This window comes from Silene latifolia, chromosome 10 (genome assembly GCF_048544455.1).
Source record: "Silene latifolia isolate original U9 population chromosome 10, ASM4854445v1, whole genome shotgun sequence".
NCBI classification, from domain to species: Eukaryota; Viridiplantae; Streptophyta; class Magnoliopsida; order Caryophyllales; family Caryophyllaceae; genus Silene; species Silene latifolia.
In genome coordinates, this window is record NC_133535.1 from 151,758,090 (window position 1) to 151,779,159 (window position 21,070).

The following is a 21,070-nucleotide window of genomic DNA, read 5'->3' on the forward strand; positions in this document are numbered from 1 at the left end:
ATGGTAGATGATGGCGATTTGAGGAACCATCTAAACAAGTTCAATGGCTTGATCACTTAATTTTCGAGTTTGGATTAGACTTTTAAAGAAGAAGATAAGGCTATAATGTTGCTGGCTTCTCTTCCCAAAAAAAGAGAACACGGTTATTACTAGTTTACTTGTGGGGAAGACAACATTGGCCTTAGATGAGAGCATTGTAGTTTTGCTTGAGTCAGAAAAATTGATGAAGCAAGGAGTGGTGGCTCTTGAAGTGATGGAGGAGCTTTGTGGGTGAATATAGCAGCAAGAAGAAGGGCAATCAGAAAAAGCACAATCTCAATACCAATTGCTTTTACTGCGGTGAGTTAGGTTATAAACAAACTATGTGTCCTAAGGCAAAAGAAGATTTGAAAAGACTCGTGCTAGTGGGGTTGTAGCTTGATAAGGCTAAAGTCGTATCACCAATATCAAAATAAATCTATCTCAGTTACTAACAAAATAGCTAGCGGTAAGACAGGTATCGAATCCACAGAGAGGCGGTAATAATCAGTTTGTTAATATTTAGATCGTCTGAACGTAACCGTTTCTTGGGGTTTTGGTTTGTTTGTTATCTATCAACTAATAACGAGTAATTAAATGGTTTATAGCAATAATATTAAAGGTCTAGGATTTTCGGTTCACTAGGTCAATTATATGGGGTCTCTTAATCAATTGTTAGGTCAATCAAGTTATCTAAGGTCATAAGATTGATTAATTCTGTTTATGTCCTTTAGATCGATTCTAACATGCAATCGCTATAATTAGACACAATCTATTTGATTATCGCGGGCTATATTAATTATAACCCTGTCGGTGAAAGTATTAATTCGCTACACTAGTTAACAATTCAGGCCTAAATCAATTAACTAGAAGAAGAACAATAATCAAACGATAAGTTATGCGATTTTACTAACAATCAATTAATAATCCCCTTTCTAATTTACCTAGATCCCCTTCATCCTAGACAAGGAATTTAGCTACTCATAACGAATCTAACAACAACAATAATAATAATTGAAAACATGATTAATGATATGAAATAACAACAACTAATTAAGAGCACGAAACTAGAATGATTAAGTAATGAAGAATGATTAATACCGTAGCAATCAACAAGGAAAGATTAAGAACAATGTATGCAAAGCTCAAGAGAGTTTTTAGCCGTCCTAAGTAAAATAAAGCGTAACCTAATAATAGTCTACGAGTTTAGAATTTATATTACAAAATAAGTGTGTTAGGAAAATACGAAAATAAATCTGACAACAAGGATCCTCGATCGAGCCTAGCAGCACTAGATCGAGGACGATTACTCGATCGAGCCTTAGTGGACTCGATCGAGGAACCAGCTTCACAGGCTTGTTCCCGTCTTTCTTCACTTCTAATCTTCAAGTCACCTCGTTCCTCGTGCCATGCTTTGTGTATTCCACTATGCCATATGCGCAATACTCATCTTAGCTCGATTATCCTCGTAATGCGTTATTTTTGCATTAAAACATAAAATAGCGGCAGTATCAACAATTCACTATAAAAGGCATATAAATGACATAAAAGGCACGGAAACGATATATAAAACATCATGAAAGGAGTTATAAAAGTGTATATGAAAGTGATACATCATAGCTATGGCAGAAGTTGATGATGGTGAGCTCTTAATGGTTCATGGTAAAAAGGAACTTGAAGAGAGTTGGGTGTTAGATTCGGGAACTTCCTATCACATATGTGGCAGAAGATATTAGTTCTCTTCTTATAAAGAATGTGAAGGTAAGATGGTTAATTTGTCAAATGATGATAAGGCAAAGATTGAAGGGATTGGTGAGGTGAAGGCCAGTAAGACTTCATGATGGTCAAGTTAGAAGATTTGGTGATGTGAGATACATACCAAATGTTTATAAAAATTTAATCTCATTAGGTATATTAGATTCTAAGGATTGTACCATTCATGTTGAGAATGCTGTTTTGAAGGTCACTAAAAATGGTAAAGTGATTCTCAAAGGTAAAAGAAGTTAACCAACTATTTTTTTTATTGTTCCAAACTGATTATTATCCACAAATAATTTAATAATAGTTATCTCGAAAATGACCCGAACCCGACCCAAGTTTACAAATCCAAAATAACCTGATTGACAAGTATTTTGTTGGTACGTTTTTGAATCTTATCTGAGTTCAATCTTTAGTACTTTGACAAGGCCCAAAATATGTACTCCGTATGTTTTTCTTCATTCCACTCCATAGGCCCACATTTTCAAAAGCTCTGACATGTATACGTTGGTCTAGGTAAATTATACCATGCACCCAGGAGTATGCTGCATGGTACTCCCTCCACATTTTCAAAAGCTCTGACATGTATACATTTAAACTGAATATAATAGTGGTAACTGTTTCTTATAAGTGGAAGTTATTTTTTTGTTTTAGAAAAAATAAAATAAAAAATAAAATAAAGGAAGTTGAGGATGAGTGGAGGGAGTGGAGAATGGGAGAGAGTATAAAGTATCCTACACATGGATGTAGGATATAAGAATTGCGTTCGTCTATCGTCGCATATTCCACCTGAAAATGTTAATGGGCCCCATTTAAGAAGTGATGTCCAACAATATTACTCTTGCAAGATTCTAATTTCATCATCACACACCAATGTGTATGTGTCATCTTTACACCACATTATTTCCTCTATTGTAAGGCTCAAATATGAATAAATTTACCAATTTGTTGAAATATAGACAATCTATTGGCGAGTGACCGATAATGAACAATGCGTCATGATTATTAATTTATCGACTACTTCTCAATATATGAAGCGCACACAGTTTAGTAAGCGGGTTTAGAGCTTTTTTAATGTCCAATAGCCACAAAAGATTACACAATATGAAGGAGAAGGAGTTTTGAACTTGCGACCAACTTTCTATATAGTGGCGATCAAATGCAGGTTTGGGTCGAATATGGGCTAGACATGAGGTGGGCTCATGTCGAGTTTTTGACCTACAAATAAGCAGGTTAGTGGATTTGGGACAAGTTAACAAGTCAAACCTTTGTAAATTTCTATATTGACTCGTTCATATCCCGTTATTTTGCTGTCCGAACAAGCATAGTTCAATGAACGAGATAACTCGTGAACAGCTCTACGAGCTCAACATTATCTTCGATCCGCATTTACCACTAGACTAATACATCTTCGATGGTTTAATGCTTTTTTTCCTAATCTTACGACTCCGTATAAGATCAAAAAACATTGAAATAACTCTATTGGAAATACCCGTCACAAAAAAATAAAATAAAATAAAATTAGAAATGCAATTTCTTATTATCAGTCTCAGATTTCCACAAACAATCCAAATTAGTCAAAAGTTTTATATCCAAAAACGTACAAAATAATCTAATGTCACAAAACCCTCCTCCTATAAAAGCATTACATTCTCCTCCTAACACTCACTAAACTCACATAAAAAATCACTCTATATACTAAATTCAAATTAATTTATTTACAATTTAATCTACAAAAAAATATTTGAGATATTACAACCGCAATGGAAACCATAACACCACAATTCGTCTCGAGTTACAGACCAGCTGGTGCATTAGATCATAAATTGCCTTTATTACAAAACAGCCTAAAAAACCAAATGCTCACAACTCATAATGGCCTAAGACTAGTGAACAGCACTAGAAACTTAGGACAACAACTTAGGGGAAATGTCGCGAAAGCTGTCCCTAGTGAACAACTGACAAATGTCGGTACCAAGGACGAGAAAGCGAGTTCCCCTGCTAGTGTTATTACCTGTGGGATGAAGCTTGTGTTTGTTGGTGCAGAAGTTGCGCCTTGGAGTAAAACTGGTGGTCTCGGTGATGTTCTTGGTGGCCTGCCTCCTGCTTTAGCTGTAAGCTTACAATGTCGTCGATGTTTTTCTTTTTCTTTTTCTTTTTTTTTTAGGTGGTAACTTGGAAGAATCGGAGTAATGTTTTTTTTCTGTATTATGTTTTCAGGCAAGAGGACACCGGGTGATGACTGTCTCACCGCGGTATGATCAGTATAGAGATGGATGGGACACTAGTGTGGTAGTTGAGGTAAAACAAAGGAATCCTAAACAGATAACCTTAAATCTTTAGTATGATGTTGTGTTTTGAATTTTGATCCTTTTTTTGTAACATTGAAGCTGAGAGTTGGAGATCGTGTTGAGAAAGTTCGGTTCTTTCACAGTTTCAAGCGAGGGGTTGATCGTGTTTTTGTCGATCATCCAATTTTCCTTGCAAGGGTATTATTTTTCACCGTCTTGCTCATTTAAGTGTGCTTTAACCTTTTACTGACAAAACTGTGAATTCTTAAACTTGGTTAGGTGTGGGGAAAGACGGAATCAAAACTATATGGTCCGAAGGCAGGGGAGGACTATGACGACAACCAACTTCGATTCAGCTTACTATGCCAAGTCAGATCTTATCTTGTCAGGTTTACCGAGCAGTGGACTTAGTTCTAATCTTGGCTGACATATTTTGCAGGCAGCTTTGGAGGCACCAAGGGTTCTTAACCTCAACAGCAACATTAACTATTCTGGACCATATGGTGCTCTACCTCTCTTTTTTCGGCTTTCTGTCAAATGCTTTATTGTCTCGTGTTTCATCAATTGATCTCGTGGTATATTATGCAGGCGAGGATGTTGTTTTCGTTGCCAATGATTGGCATACTGCACTTCTCCCCTGCTATCTTAAAACTATGTACCAACCTAAGGGTGTCTACAGGAATGCTAAGGTATGTCTTTCGACATTTTTAATCTCTTGGAACTTCTTATCTATTCCTCTACGACTGACGTTCAATAACATCAGGTTGCGTTTTGCATTCATAACATTGTGTACCAAGGAAGATTTGCGGTCTCAGACTATCAACTACTCAATCTACCAGAGGAATTGAAGCCGGCTTTTGAATTTCTCGATGGGTATGTACCTTGTTGATACCGTCTTTTTAAAACATATTTCATTCACAACTTCTTGATTTGTAATGTTTGAGTAATGAATGCTTCACAGGCACAAGACGCCGGTGAAGGGAAGGAAAATTAACTGGATGAAGGCGGGGATACTACAATCAGACCGAGTGGTAACTGTGAGCCCTTATTACGCTCAAGAACTGATGTCTGGTGTCGAGAGAGGCGTGGAACTTGATGACATAGTCCGTCTGACTGGCGTAACTGGCATTGTGAATGGCATGGATGTACAAGAGTGGAATCCATTAACTGATCAGTACATTGGCGCCAATTATAACTCTGCAACTGTAAGCGTCTAATAGGAATTAATATAATAGTTAGACCTCTGCTTAAGATGGTTCATCTATCATGGTATCAGAGCCAGTCTGACCGAGAGGTCACGGGTTCAAATCCTGGCAGCCTCCAATAACTGATGTTGAGTGCATACTTTCAGGTGATGAATGCAAAGCCGTTTTTGAAAGAAACCCTTCAGGCAGAAGTCGGATTACCTGTGGACCGTAATATCCCATTGATCGGATTCATAGGCCGACTTGAAGAGCAGAAAGGTTCCGACATTCTTGCTAAAGCAATTCCTCAATTCATCAAGGAGAACAATGTGCAGATTATTGTCCTTGTAAGTACATCAACACTCTCCAAACCCTACATTCAGTCATAAAAACTCGATATCCTTCAATGACGCGATCTGATTCTTTTAAAAACATTTCAGGGGACGGGAAAGAACGAAATGGAGAAACAAATTCAAGAACTAGAAAATCTTTATCCTGATAATGCAAGAGGAGTGACAAAATTCAATGTGCCCTTAGCTCACATGCTCGTAGCAGGAGCTGATTTCATGCTCATACCAAGCAGATTCGAGCCCTGCGGTCTAATTCAGCTACATTCAATGCCTTATGGAACGGTATCGACTCAACTTTAATGCTTCATTCAAATTAAATCCTCATACTTCTTAATTCTTATATTAACTTGTTTAGAGTATCGTCTATTCAGATCCCAATTGTCGCTTCAACTGGTGGACTTGTCGATACTGTAAAAGAAGGATTCACCGGATTCCAAATGGGACGTTTCAGCGCAAATGTAATGAATGATCTTAATAAAATGAGACTGTCTCGTACAAGAATTTGTTAAAATCTCGGTCTCTGACAATCTGACTTGGTTTTGTTGACCGCGCAGTGTGATGCTATAGATCCTGCAGATGTAGATGCAGTAGTGGCAGGAGTTAGGAAGGCAGTTGCAAGCTATGGAACTCCGGATTTCAAACAGATGATACTTAACTGCATGGGTCAGGATTTCTCATGGAAGGTGGGTTTTTACTTTTTACTCGATCTTCATAGTTTACCTTTTACTACTGTTTTACACTTAGCTTGAGCATGCAGGAGCCTGCCAAGAATTGGGAGCAGATGCTGGTGGACTTACAGGTTGCTGGTAGTAATCGACCAGGGATCGAAAGAATTGAGACCGTGCCACTTTCTGTCGAGAATATCGCCACTCCTTAAGGTCTCTTCATGTTGGCGGATCAAGAGATGATGAACTATAAATGTAATCTGAACTGAATAACTGAAAAATTCACTTATGTTGTCTAAATTGTAAGCCTGTGAAAATAAAACACTTTTTGTGACCCAATTATTGAATAAAATCGCTATACAATTAACTATTATTATAAAATCAGATTATTGGATCAAAAAATCGTGTTATGATTCTACATTATCGATAAAATCGAACAAATTTAAGTTTTTAGCTAAGATTGAGAATGGTTATGACGTTTAGGATTATAATTTATAACATTGTAAGATCTGAATCGAGATCTTGGTAACAATGTACGAATATAAAAATAACCGTATTTACTAAAATCGTCTTGTAGATTAAAAACCAATAAACTAGATTTATACTCCGTATTGATCAACCAATTTCTATTTGCAATTGATGACAAGCTAACTGGCCAAGTTTTGCCTAGGAAACTTATTTTTAATGCATACTCTAGAAGTTCAGGATAAACCTGATAAACGGGTCTTAGGATTGGGTCAGTTTGGGTCTGATCAATTTCAGGTTTGTTAGGGTTTATGTTAGATATAATCCGTGTGAACAATAAATATTCAGGAGTCGGGTTATATTGGGTAGTTAATTCAGGCTCAGGTCTACTTCAAGTCTAATTATTTAGGCTCTGTTCGGCAAAACTAACTGAAAAGTAGCTAAAACCTGAAAAGGTAACTGATAAGTTAGCTGAAAATTAGGAACTGATAAGGTAACTGATTATATTAAAATGTGTTTGACAAACTAGAGGTAGCTGATTTTGGTAAAAATGTGTTTGGCAAACTAGAGGTAGCTGATTTTGGTAAAATGACGTAAAAGGATATGATGATAATTTAATAATATAGATTAAAGGGGTAAAAATGGAAGATAAGTCATTTCAAGTACCTGATTTCTCAAATGCTACATGAGGTAGCATTTCATTTCAGGTATCTTATTTGGTCAAATAAGTTGCTTATCAAACACTTGCAAAAAAATCAAGTAGCTGAAATTTTGATCAAATAAACTACTTTGGTCAAATTAACTACCTAAATGTCTTGTCAAACAAAGCCTTAGATCGTGACATACTATAAGCCAACTCAATTTTAAAACGCCTGTTATCAAAACCGAAACGATAGGTAAAATGACAAAAAGAGTCGAAGGTAGAGCATGAAACCTGCCAATTCAATCAGTATCAAAAGTGTGGGGACTTCACCACCGCTTTAGAAAAAGGCAGGCCCATTATTTTATGATTATTGACACTGCAATTTTCTTGTCAATGTGGGACCCATCTACTTGCTGACGTGTTGTTAAAATGACCACCTGTTAGAAAATCTGCGTTGAAAGTATAGCGTGAAACTTATGCGTAATCATCATCATATCATCTTGTACGTATATGTTGTTATCACAAGTCTCATTAAAGACGGATATATCCATCACAAGATGAAGACGATTTAAGTAATCCCCCTACTACTAAGAGAATAAAAATTCTCTTGGTTTTCCCTCCAAAATTCATCTAGCTAAATAAGGTAACAAGTAAAAAAAATTCATTACATTATTATCTTTTCAATTAATCAATCAATACTATATATTAAATCCAGAAACCAAGGGACTTCAATGTAATTAAAGAAAGTTATACAAATTAATTATACTATATAGTTTTAAATCACTAAAGACACGTGTGATGGAATTCGATTAAGGGATCTCAATGCAAATATTATATAGTTTGGGTTAAAATTAAATTAGATAGAAGCTTGCTAATTTTCCTAAATATTTGTAAAAGACTAAAACATGGTCAATTTCCTTAAAATAAAATAATTAATTAAGATGATCAATTTTCTTAAAATAAAATAATTAATTAAGATGGTCAATTTTAAGGAGACTAAAAGAAAGAAGATGCTTGATAATTTTCCTAAATATTTATAGAAGACTAGAAGATGGTGAATTTCCTTAAAATAAAATAATTAGTTAGTATAAACATGCACACTTATGGTATTAATTATTATCATCATAAAATTATATATTAAATTTAAAATCTATGCAATTTTATTAAACTTTATAATTTATTAGATGTATAGAGATGTTAATTATTTAACATACAAAAATATAATATAAGTAGGTTATAAATAATTCAAGTTAGATTCCATAATATATAATATTGCATAATTCTTTCGATTTGACTTAACGGGCATATATGTAATATATTTATATAAATATATAATCCTCTTAAAATTGCATTCCTAAGTAGTAAAAGTAATTTCGTCAGTAAATAAAAGAATTGTAGTAACATTGGATATACTTATATGATAGTAATCACTCATTTGAATAGTAAAAGTAACAATATTATCAGCGAGATTAGTGAAAGTGATAGAAACAACAACGAGGGTAGTGAAATAATCAATAGTAATACGGCAATAGTGAAAGTAACAATAATTACGGCGGGAGTAGTGAAATTATCAATATTAATGCGGCAGTAGTGACGGTAACAATAATTAAAGCGGGAGTTGTGAAAGTAACAATGATTACGGGAAAATAGTGAAATGTTATTACTATTGTTTCATTAATAAGTAATAAGAGTAAAATATTAATAGCGGGAGTAGTGAATTTGTCTAAAAATTTATTTCATCGTAATTTTAGGATATGTCATAGAAAAATACATTATTGATAAATTTATGGGTTATGCAAATTTAAGTAATTTTATTTAATAAAAAAAATTAATGGTAAGTAGAGGTAGCCCGGGCGAAGCCGGGCACCAATACTAGTATATTCTTATAATTAAACTCTAATCTTTTTAATTAAAATTTATATTTATGATTTTTTCACTGAAATCCGTAATTTATTATGCAATCATTTTCATTTACATAAATATTATTTTTCATCAGTTACACTCTAAAATTACGCAAACCTACTTCTTATGCAGTCTTTAACATAATTATTGTCATCACTTACACCCTATAATTACGTAAATCTGTTTCTTATATTATCCTTCATCGGTTACACACTAAATATGGTGTATATTTTAAAAGACGTAACAATTTTTATGTTTTTTTTAAATTAAAAATAAAATAATATTAGTCTAATTATTCGTAAATCGTCTTTTTAAGTGCGTAGTATATTGTTTTTACCTCTTATTGTTATAAGGTTTATACGCATTTTAATTAGATTTTACATTTTTACATCACTTAATTGTAATTTAATGTCATAAATTAGTTTCAAGCAATGATATAACATTATAGAGTTAATTTTTATAGTAAAGTAAAAATGGTTTAAGACAAAAATAACTCAACTTAAAATGTCTTTTGATGGTAATAAACTTTCATTTTCTACCTCTTACTAAGATTATATTAGTACATTATAACATTAAAGGTACAATTAATTTATGAAATTAATATAATGAGAATGTCTTTTTATAAAACAAAACTAAAAAATACCGTGCTGTAGCACGAGGATCTACACTAGTACTTAAATAGGTAAATAAGACAAAAATAAAAGGTATTCTACTTTTATCTTATATAACTACTCCGTATTTGAGTATCGCAAATTCTTATTTGTGACGGAGGTATCCGTCACAAACAAGAGACGGGTACCATATTCTCTCACACAAAACTCATAAGGGTGAGAGACAAAGCACATGGGGTGGGTGCCCACCTTGTCCCCTCTACCCATTTCCACTCACATAATACCCGTCGCAAGATCCGACCCGTCGCAAGCAAGACTTATTGTTTGAGTATTACTCAACCCGTCTTCGATTCATAACGGATATGCCGTCTTCAATAAAAATTTGTGTATTGTTATATGGTCCACCTCATCTAATGGCTCTAATCTAATCTAATGCCGTCCCACTGTCATAAACCACACGTATATGTACTATGGAGCATGGAGTAACTTTGCAAGTACAAATATACTGTATTATTCTTCTAGATTATTTGAGTCTTAGGCCTTTTTTTTTTGGACTGAAACTTATCTGATCTGAACTGAACTTATAGGATCTGAACTGAACTGAATTGAACTTATAGGATCTGAACTGAACTTATTGGATCTCGAATCGAATCAACTTATAGGATCTCGAATCAATCAACTTATAGGATCTCGAATCAACTTATAGGATCTGAAGTGAACTTAAATTAAGTGAGGTATAAGATCTGAATTGAACTTATAGGATCTGAATCAATCGAATCAACTTATAGGATCTCGAATCAACTTATAAGATCTGAATCAATCAACTTATAGGATCTGAATCAATCAACTTATAGAATCTGAACTGAACTTATAGGATCTGAACTGAATTGAACTGAACTTATAGGATCTGAAGTGAACTTATATTAAGTGACTTTAAGTCCAAAAGAACAGGACCTTAATCCTCTCACATACTTATCAATAACTTGAAATAACAGACTTTAAATAATTAAAATCGAATTAATTCAACTTGAGCGGAATTCGACTTGATTAACCCATTTATCGAGTCTATAATAATATCCATTTTTGCAATTTTACACATTTATGAGGACATTCTTAATTTAAAAGTTTTATGTCTAGTTAAAACTGTCTAATGAGATATTTTCATGTTTTTTAAGGAAATTTACGATAATTTGTAAATCTGAGAATAAATTATACTACGTATAGGTATCTGTGACTGTGGTAGTGTAAACTCGACCACTAAGAAATGAGTTGATCATTTACCGGGGATTAACCCGTATTCAAATAATTCTAATTCTCAAAATTCAAAATACAACAAAAACTGCGAATAAATAGTTCATTCATTCTCAATCGCAAACGATATTGCTCTTTAGAAGCCGATCGACTAATTGAAAATGATATAACTCCTTCTCTATATAAACATAAAAAATACTCCAAAACCATTATTAATGCTTGGTATATTTGGGTTTAAACTACACCATTATTAAAATTATCCTATAAACTCCACTTTACAAATAAAAATAAAAACATGGTGTATTAGCGATTTAGCGCACGAAGGTGCGTGCAATGACAAGAATAGTCTACCATTTTTCATCCCTTACGCCATTCTCCACATGCCACGTATCAAACTCAATGCATGCAATTCAGCATGCCTACGTCAACGCCTCTTATTGCTTTAGAGAAGTTTATAATACTACCTTTGTTTTAGAATGGGTCTATGTTACTTTTAGATTGAATGGGAAAGAGTAATAAATAATACGAAGTATAAACATAACGAATCAAGACTGTAACGCAGGGATGATTTTACTACTTAATAAAAATCTCCAGAATACTTTCCTGAGTGCCGATTCTCTCTCTAACTTTCCCAAACAAATCCCAAAAAAACCCCAAAATCCCCTAGTCTGCTCCGCCGCATCCTCCGCCCAAGCACTGCCTTCCCCGTCTCCCCTTCCCAATCGCCGGAGATGAGGTCATCCAAAGGCCTATCTCCGGCGATTCATCGCATCTCTCCTTTTGTCTTCGTCCTCTCCGATTGACCTCGACTTTTGACGGCGTTCGGATCTTGGTTTGACCAGCCGACGGTCTTTTCGGTGGCCTTCGTGGTTTGTTTTCCTGCTTTTTCCATCCTTACAAAGCTCTGTCCTGTCATTGAAAGCTTCGCATGCAACCCAGGGGGTGTCTCCCCTTCCCCCGCCCCTCCCCCCACCCCTGGTAGAAATCTTCCTTGTGTTTTTTCGGTTGGTGGTTATGAGTTTAGCTCTGTTTGTTTGTGTTTTGTGGTCGCGGTTTTGGGGCCGGTCTTGTGTTCCCCTTCCCGTCCTCCTGTTTTTGGTCCCTTTTCGAGTCAGGGTTATGTCTGTTTATGTGTCTCTTAAGGTTGATCTAGTTGCATGCAGGCCGATGGTCCTGGGGAGTATTGTTTGGTGTCGGGTCATGTTGTTGTTGGTGGTGTCTTGGTTTCGGCCTGTTCCGTTTCTTCGGTCAAGGTTGTGGTGATCCGTCGATTCCTCATTTGTTTTTGTGTCTGAGGTTGTGGTTGGGGCTTTTCTTGGTCGAGATGTGTGGGGTATGGTGGAGTCGGGTGTTGGCTGTGTTGTTGGTTCGGGTCGGATGCGGTGGAACCCATCTTTAACTCATGTTTAATTCGTGGTTTGTGTATTTTCTGCTATTTCATTTAATAAATTCCTGGTGGTTTGGGTGTCCTGTCCCCTTATCCACGGGTTAATTAGGACGACTGGTACTTTGCATTGGGTCTGTGTTAAACCTAACTCTCTGCGGTCTGCAGATATGGTTTTGATTAGGGGAAATTTCAAGTGGTTTCCTCCTTTAGTTCTCACCTATTTACTCGCTTTTCTTGGCTATGGAGTTCTGGTCAGCGGGGTTTGTGTTACAAAGTGTAGGAGTTTTCTCTCCTCTGGAGTCAGATTTTTGTGGTCTGCTTTCCGCCTTTTCTTTCTACGTCCTTGGGGCGTAAGTGCACTTTGTTTTCTCTCGTTTGGTCTAGGGGCTCGTTGGTGTCCAGATAAGGTGTATCACAGCCAAGGAGATGAATCTCCGAGACGCTTTCTTGGGTCTTGTTGTAGGTATTTCTCTGAAGCTGTTTTGATTAAGACGAGTAAAAATGAGTTTGTGGAAGCTCGTTGGTTTTCTGAGGAAGATTTTCACAGCCAAGGAGATGAGTTTCCGAGAACCTTTTTTGGATCTTGTTGCAGGCATTTCTCTGAAACTACATCAATAAGGACAAGCAAAGATGGGTGTTTTCCTTTGGCCAGCGTTGCTCATCCATTAGAGATTGGGGTGGTTTTTGAGTTTGAAGAGCGTGTTCTCGGGCCGCGACGTTCTCGGGCCGCCCATCGTGCCCGGGCTCAGAATGCCTGCTCTTCAAGAGCAGTGGATGAAATAAACTCGGGAATATCATTTTAAATACTGGCATATTCCATCGAATATGTGATCATTATAATTAGCTCGAGCTATTAACAAGTAATCAAAATAATTTGTATATATTATGGCCATGTTTGGTAAACAACAGATTAATATTAGTGATATAGGATCCTTTTGCACCATTTTTCCCCTCTATTTTCATGCTTTCCGACTCCATTTGAGTCGGTTTTATACGTTCTTGCTTGCAATTCATGTCCCAATCCCCATGTCTATGATATTGTACCTCCCTTGCAGGAATTGAGGCGAGAATGGGAGAATTGAAGCTAGAAGAAGAGCCCAATCAACTAAGCATGGAAGAAGGAGGAAATGATGCTGAGAAGTATTCCCAGCCGGTAGGCCGGCAGCCGGCTGGGAACGCCAAGTGTATACAATCCAAGTCAAATTCAAGCAAGAGGATTCACAGCCGGTAGCCCGGCAGCCGGCCAACCGGCTGGGAGAACAAGTGAGCTGAAATATTAAAGAAGTTACAGGAACTTCCCAGTAGGTCACCACCGGGTTCCATAGAGCCAGTCAAGTTTGAAGTCAACGTGCCCCACCGGTCGGTGGCGGCGCAGATGGTGCTTGACAAGGACACCTGATGATATCAAGAAATTAATTCAACTTCCAGGAACCTCCCAGCCGGTCATAGGCCCGACAGCCGGTTGACCGGCCGGGAGTGCAAACTCGCGTTTTCAAGCCCATTTACAAATCTTACCCTAATCTTGGTGCAAACTATATATACCCGCCCTCCCTTAACCATTTGTACACACACTCCCATATCTGAATTAATTTCCCTTTCCAAGTTTAAACCTTGTTAATTAAGTTGCTAATCTTTCCTTAATTAGACAAGTTCTTCAATAATTACATCATATTTTGTAGTAGAAATTGGGTTGTAAGAAGATTGAAGGTTTCTCCTTCCTTATTGTTCAATCCAAATTCCTTTGTTGCTTTTGAGTTGGTATTATTTCTCTTCCTCATTTCATTAGTTTACATTTGCCTTTTCCATTAAGTTTTGTTTAATTGTTTATGTTAAATTTCCATCCTTGTTATTTGATTGTTGTTATTTTCACTCTTGTTCATCTTTCCTTTGTCCATCCTTGTTATTTTCACCCAAAGATTGAGTCTTTGATTTCCTTGAGTTAAAGATTGAATCTTTGAGTTGCTTTTGTTAAAGATTGTGTCTTTTAGTTTAATCATCCTCATTATTAGTTTAATTTATCCTTCTTCATAATTATTGTTGGATTGTTGCATGTTTAAAAGTAGAATTCATCCTCCCATTATGTTCATGCTTAAATACTCCATTTTTATTGTTTCCTTTGCTTTTAGAAACATGACTAGTGGGTAGTCTCCCACTAGGACTCGGTTTGACCCGGTATGGGTAATTTCACTAATTAATTTTCATTTAGGCTAAATTGTTGGGGGAAATTGGTGAGGGTAGCTTAGAGGAATGAATTGTTTATGGATTGATTTTTGGGTAGTGTCAATTTGGGACCCTTGTCCACCAACGAGAGTTGGTTAGGTTGGAAATTGGGTACCCGGAACTTGACCCTAATGCTAACCTCAGTTGAGACCGAAGGGGAGAACCGGGGTAGAGTACCTCTAAGTTAGCGTTTGAAATCGACCCTCGAGAGAGGGAGTGGGATGACCCGGAGTATGATGGGGGCTTAATGACCTAAGTTGATGCTAGGCTATCTTGAGAATTACATGTGTTTTCGGGTTGTTGGGCTTTAGACTTGGGATACCGACTTTCGAACCCTAGAGGGGGGTTAGTTGGAATAGCTAGTGTCCTATTGCGAACCCGAGAGGGAGGTTCTAGGCGAATTAGAGCCATCTCCCCCTTACCTTTCTACCATTTAAGATTAGTCGTGAGAATTAACATGTGGAATTACGTATATTCGTGGGAGAACCGAGTTCTAGCCTTTCCTATTATTTGATCAACTCTTAATCCTCCTTAGCTTGTTCTTTGCTTGTCTAGTTTATTAGCTTTTAATTTGCTAGTTTAGTGCTAGATCGTTACCACCTCTCGATTTTCGTTTGACTTAGCTAAGCTCGTGAACTAGAACAATTAGTAATCTACCTACTCCTTGTGGGATCGACCCTTAATTGTGTACAACGATAAAATCGTGCACTTGCGAGGTATAGCTTGATACCATCAATTAGCAGAAGCAGATTTGACTAGCATAATGATTTAGCGGGTTTGACTAGCAGATTTATTTAGCAGAATTGTTTTAGAGGTGTTTGGTAATTGACAATTTTAGATTAGCATATTGTTTAGATCCTTTTTAAAATGACAAATAAGGATATGAATAAATTATTTTATTAAATATATAAAAGGAAGGTTAGTATTTTTTAAGGGGGTAAATAAGACAATTTTTTTTTTCTAATCCGCGCTAACCCAATATGCTGGTAGGAGCAGCATATTGCAAAATAGCATATTGGACCCCAATATGCTATTTCAATATGCCATTAACCAAACGCTCTAAATAGCATATTCGTAAGTCAAACATGCTAAACCTCTTCAATATGCTGAAATTTGGCCAATATGCCATTTACCAAATAGAGTTTAGTGTTTGGTACATGGCATATTGAAAGAGTAGATTGAAGCTCAATCTACTGTTTTCCAATATGCTGCTCTACCCAGCATATTCACATTAGTAGATTGTGAAATATGAATCCGTCAACAATTTACACATAAATACAACAATCTATTAACCAAAATCTGTTAATTACCAAACACTTCTACTAAATCTGCTAATTGAAATATACTAGTCAAACTTGTTAATCCAATTTGTCATTTATAATCTGCTTGACCAATCTGCTTCTGCTAATATCAATTTGCTGATTATCAAACAGGGCCTATATATATTCCAATAACGAAGGAACAATGAACATCTATTATTATACCGAATATTATTCTATCCATTAAAAAAAAATTATTTACTAATATTAGTGAGCAAAAAGTCGCAATAAATTAGAAGGAAAGGGTCAAGAAACACATACTCCCTATAACACCCTCAAACCCTATTTTACAATTTTTTTTTTTTAAAAAAGTCAAACGCCCTTCAATCAATGGAAATAAATACACAACATTAAAAAACTTATAAATTTTCAATTATACCATAAAGTTTGTACTAAAAAAATGGAAATTACAAATATGGATAAAGACAAGAAGACAAACAACCCTTTATACAAATTTTGTTTGATTTTTATATACACCTCAACTAACCTATTACCTAACCTTTTTTCTTGAATTAATAAACTATACCACCGGTTGTTTGGTGTAAAATTTGAGTGCTCTAAAATTTTCGAGTTCTGTTTTAAAAAATCTGAGCTATATTGTAAAATATCTGAACTCAACCACTTAAACATACAAAAAATAAACTTTAAAAAATCTCAGAAAAATTACACATAACTCGAATAAATATATAGTGGTTATACAATACTTAATTACTTATTATAATTAGAGGCATAGTAGTGTTTGTGTTCTTTTATCCGTATTAAAAAAGTCTCACTTTCCTCTATCCTAATCCCTCCCAATCCTCCATTAATATTTTATTCCAAGGTCTAATAAATGATTACTTGTATAATTTTAAGACAATTTCATCACAATTATGGAATAAGACATTTTACAGTATATTATCGTGTTTTTATTGTGAAACACTTATTTATTACTATAAATAGATGATTGTTTTTCTTTTTAGTGACGGTCAAAAAAGGCGCAATATAATAATACTCCGTATTTAGACATAAAAGATTCGAATATGTGAAATACTGTTACGGATTTATGATTCGATAAAAATAAGTCACCAAAAGACTATACGATAACAATAAATGACCGGTTATATAAAAACAGTACTCGTATTATACACTAGCTGACTAGCATAATTTAACACAATTGATCTCTTTTAAAATGTACATCCATTTAAAATTTAAAACGAGACATATAACATCCTAAATTCCTAACTACATAGAAGAGATAAATATTTTATTAATCCTTAGTGATTGTTTATTTGTCTCTCATTAATGTAATAAGAGGCGGTATTTCAGGAGACTTACGGATTGATTGTATACTTGCTCTAAAATTCCGCATGTATTTGGAATAACGTAAACAATCAAATGAAACGGAATAAATAGACGTATATAAATTTAATCACTCTCGTATACGGAGTAATTTATTTCGTCCGCCATTGAAGAATAACAAGTAGAAGACGACGACTTTTTTTTTTTCTTCTTTTTTCAGTGTTTATCGGCTTTTCTTTCTGATCATTAATTCATTAAAGTTATCAAACTCAGGTACATTTCTCTCTCTCATCTGAGAAACGTTAATTACTACTCCGTAATTCATAATCGTTAGGGTTTTAATTGTTAATTTGATTGTTGATTACTTGATTTGCAGGAACAAATTGGGGGAAAAAGTTGATTAATTTTTGTGTTTAAAGTGAAGTAATAAACAGAGATTACTGTTTCGTCAATGGCGATAATGGCGGTAGCTGAAAACGGCGTCGTTTCAAGTGAACAACACTATGAAACGACTGATCTTGAGCGATCAAACGGAAATGAGATGATCAATACTTTGAAACCAGTGATTAACAATGGTGTTAGTGTTAATCATGCGCAAAACGATGTCGTAGAGGAGAAGATTAGTGTTAAGGAGGTAGATGATGAAAGTAGTGATAAGAGTGATGATCATGAGATGAAGAAGGAGATGAAGGAATTGGAGGAGAAGTTATCAAAGTTAAATCCTATGGCAAAGGAGTTTGTTCCGATACCGCCTTCTTTGCCGAATTATCAGTATATTAATGGGTTTGGATATGTTAATAACTATGTAATTCCGCCTAATGGTGTTAATAATGTCAATGGATATACTGGAAGAAGGGTAATTTGATTGATTTCTTAATAATTGATTTTTATTAATTCGTCTGTCTCAATTGATTCTTTACGTTTGATTAAAATACTCGTCACAAATGAATAAAAACGTAAAGAAGCAGATGAATCGGAGTAGTTATTTAATTGGAATAAAGTTTTTGTTTTGACTGTGTTTATGATGTTTTGGGTGTGCAGAGGAGGAATAATCCTGCTAATGCAAAGAAGAAGATGAATAGCAGGACTTATATGGCTCAAAGGGAAGAAGTAATTCGGCGAACTGTGTATGTTTCAGACATTGATCAGCAGGTAGTCAAGTGTTCTGATCATATTTTTTTGTGGGGAAATTGATATTCGTATGTGAAATTTGTCGATTTTTAGAATATATGTAGTTATATGTTTGTGAAATGGTGAATTTAGGTTACTGAGGAACAGCTTGCGTCGCTGTTCATTAACTTCGGACAGGTGAGTAGAAAACAAAAGTATGTTTTTTTATATCAGGGTGAATGTGTGGTGTGTGTTTCTGAATTGGGTTCGTTGATTGGGGTGATATAGGTTGTTGATTGCCGTGTTTGTGGTGACCCGAATTCAGTTCTTCGCTTTGCTTTTGTTGAATTTACTGATGAAGGTAATGCATTTGGTTGTTAAATTTCAGTATCCTGCTTTTAATAAATTGGTGGTGATATTTGGGTTATAATCATGCTAATGTTTCGAGTCGTTGGATTATGGCATATGTGCAGAGGGTGCTGAGAATGCTTTGAACCTGTCGGGTACAATGCTTGGGTTTTACCCTGTCAAAGTGCTACCTTCAAAGACTGCCATTGCTCCTGTTAATCCTACTTTCTTACCGAGGGTGAGTTGGGTCCACTTTCATTCAAGCTCAGTTCTTTGCTGGTTTTAGTATATTTGACTATGATGATAATCCCCAAGTTGATTTATGAAACATATGATGCTTTTGTCTGTAGTCCGAAGACGAGAGGGAAATGTGTGCAAGAACTGTTTATTGTACCAATATTGACAAAAAGGTTGGTTATTTCATCTTATTACCTTTATGTATTCGCGAGAGGTTGATTTTGTTATCTGTGGACTTCTTCTCAAGTGGTTTTGGCTTGAATGTTAAATTAATGCAGGTCACACAAGCTGACCTTAAGCTGTTCTTTGAAACATTTTGCGGAGAGGTGTGTAATGTTCTGGCACCTTTATACTGATTTCTTGTGGAAATTACTGAATATGGCTTTAAAGGAGTATTATCTTCTAGGTTAATCGCTTGAGGATGCTTGGTGACCATCATCATTCTACTCGTATTGCTTTTGTGGAGTTTATCATGGTAATCCTTATTCCTCATGTATTTTGGTTTGCCAATTTACCTTTCTTTGACCGTGAGAGAGAGAGAACTTCCCCTTGTTTACAACTGACTAATGCAATTTGGTAGCCATAGGCAATCCATAATAATACTCTGCGATGCATGCTATATTTTTTGTTGTGCTTTTCTTGTCTGTAACTGGGTTTACTGCTTACTTGATTACTATACACATAAAGTTTGAACTTTGGCCTACTGTTGCCTTTTAATATAGCTGAAATTGTGAAAACCAGTGAGAATATAGGTATGATTGTTGATTCTCCGCTAATAAACCAGTGCACAATCGTTGAATTCACATTTTGTTTATGGATTAGTCTAAAATCAGGAATCTTAAAATAACTTTAACCTGCCTTCTATGTCCTTGAGAATTCCGTGGCTTTGCTGTGGATTCGAGTGAGTGTAGGAGGATTACATTCAGAGAAATGTCAAAAAAGATGTATGAATTTTGACCGATGCTACATTCTACATTGCCAATGGCCCATATTTTTCTATACTTGAGTCCTATGTGAGACTATCCCAAATCCTTTTGTATTCTTCATTTATGTAAGTTTTTTCGTTTTTCAACTGATTATCTCTGTATGTTAACCTCTAAATTGTATGGCAATTGCAGGCCGAAAGTGCAATTTCTGCCCTAAACTGTAGCGGGGCAGTTCTAGGAATGCTTCCTATCAGGTCAGTAATTTGACTGTACAACCCCTCCTGTCTGTACAATGATTAGTGATGTTTTAACAGATGATAACTATCGTACAACTTTAATTTGTACAGGGTGAGCCCATCAAAGACCCCAGTTCGCCCTCGTTCACCTCGCTCACCATTGCAGTGAGTGGCCAACTCACTGATCCTAGTCCCTGCTCAATGCTGATTCTAATCGACATATATATGCGTATATATATATAGAGAGAGAGAGCGCTACAGAGAATAGCATGAAGGTACTTGTGGCGTCTTTAGTTATGTCATTTCGTGATCTTGGGCCCAGTATCCTGTCCTCTACATATAGAGAGTATGTTTAAGCTCTTCGTTTTTTTTAAGGCTTCGTTTATTTGAACACTGAGTATGCATTAAGTTATGCTTCACAGTATGATGAACCAAGTCCTTTGAGGATGTTTTCCTTTTTACTCAAGCCCTCAGATGTATTCGGCTTTTTTTTTTTTTTTTTTTTTTTTTTCTCTCTGTTTTTTTCAAATGCTTTCACCGTTAATATAATATAATCGTTCTGCACCTCTGCTCCGGCTTTTGACATTGCAATTTGCAAATCTGTTTGAGACCGTCTCACACTAAAATAATGAGAGACATCCAATTATATTACGGGTCGAACCTATCTTAGTAAACATTTGACTGTCAGTTCATTTTCAACCTGTGGAAACAGCAATTATTGACTTCTAAGAAGTACATGCAAATAATCAAACATGAGCATTATCTGTTCTTCTGTGCCTTTTTCGGTCATATAAGGCGGACTTATGGTTGGCTAGAATGTTTGTTAGTTTTTGTGTGTGTTTCATTTAAGGTAGGAAGGAAATTATGT

General features: G+C 35.5%; 2 protein-coding genes across 2 annotated transcripts; both read left to right on the top strand.

The window, feature by feature from the left end:
- The first annotated feature begins 3,437 nt into the window (after window positions 1–3,437).
- On the top strand, window positions 3,438–6,605 carry LOC141609356 (granule-bound starch synthase 1, chloroplastic/amyloplastic-like). The gene is made up of 13 exons (XM_074428436.1): window positions 3,438–3,890; window positions 3,997–4,077; window positions 4,167–4,265; window positions 4,347–4,436; window positions 4,507–4,570; window positions 4,656–4,756; window positions 4,831–4,940; window positions 5,029–5,272; window positions 5,419–5,598; window positions 5,692–5,883; window positions 5,973–6,059; window positions 6,156–6,284; window positions 6,359–6,605. The coding sequence occupies exons 1-13, from the start codon at window positions 3,540–3,542 to the stop codon at window positions 6,476–6,478; spliced, it is 1,848 nt and encodes a 615-aa protein (XP_074284537.1). The 5' UTR covers window positions 3,438–3,539; the 3' UTR covers window positions 6,479–6,605.
- Window positions 6,606–17,320: 10,715 nt separating this feature from the next.
- LOC141606388 (polyadenylate-binding protein-interacting protein 12-like) lies at window positions 17,321–20,768 on the top strand. The gene is made up of 11 exons (XM_074425494.1): window positions 17,321–17,618; window positions 17,722–18,201; window positions 18,387–18,497; window positions 18,609–18,653; window positions 18,744–18,816; window positions 18,929–19,041; window positions 19,154–19,213; window positions 19,319–19,366; window positions 19,447–19,515; window positions 20,159–20,220; window positions 20,314–20,768. The coding sequence occupies exons 2-11, from the start codon at window positions 17,797–17,799 to the stop codon at window positions 20,369–20,371; spliced, it is 1,044 nt and encodes a 347-aa protein (XP_074281595.1). The 5' UTR covers window positions 17,321–17,618; window positions 17,722–17,796; the 3' UTR covers window positions 20,372–20,768.
- The last annotated feature ends 302 nt before the right edge of the window (window positions 20,769–21,070 follow it).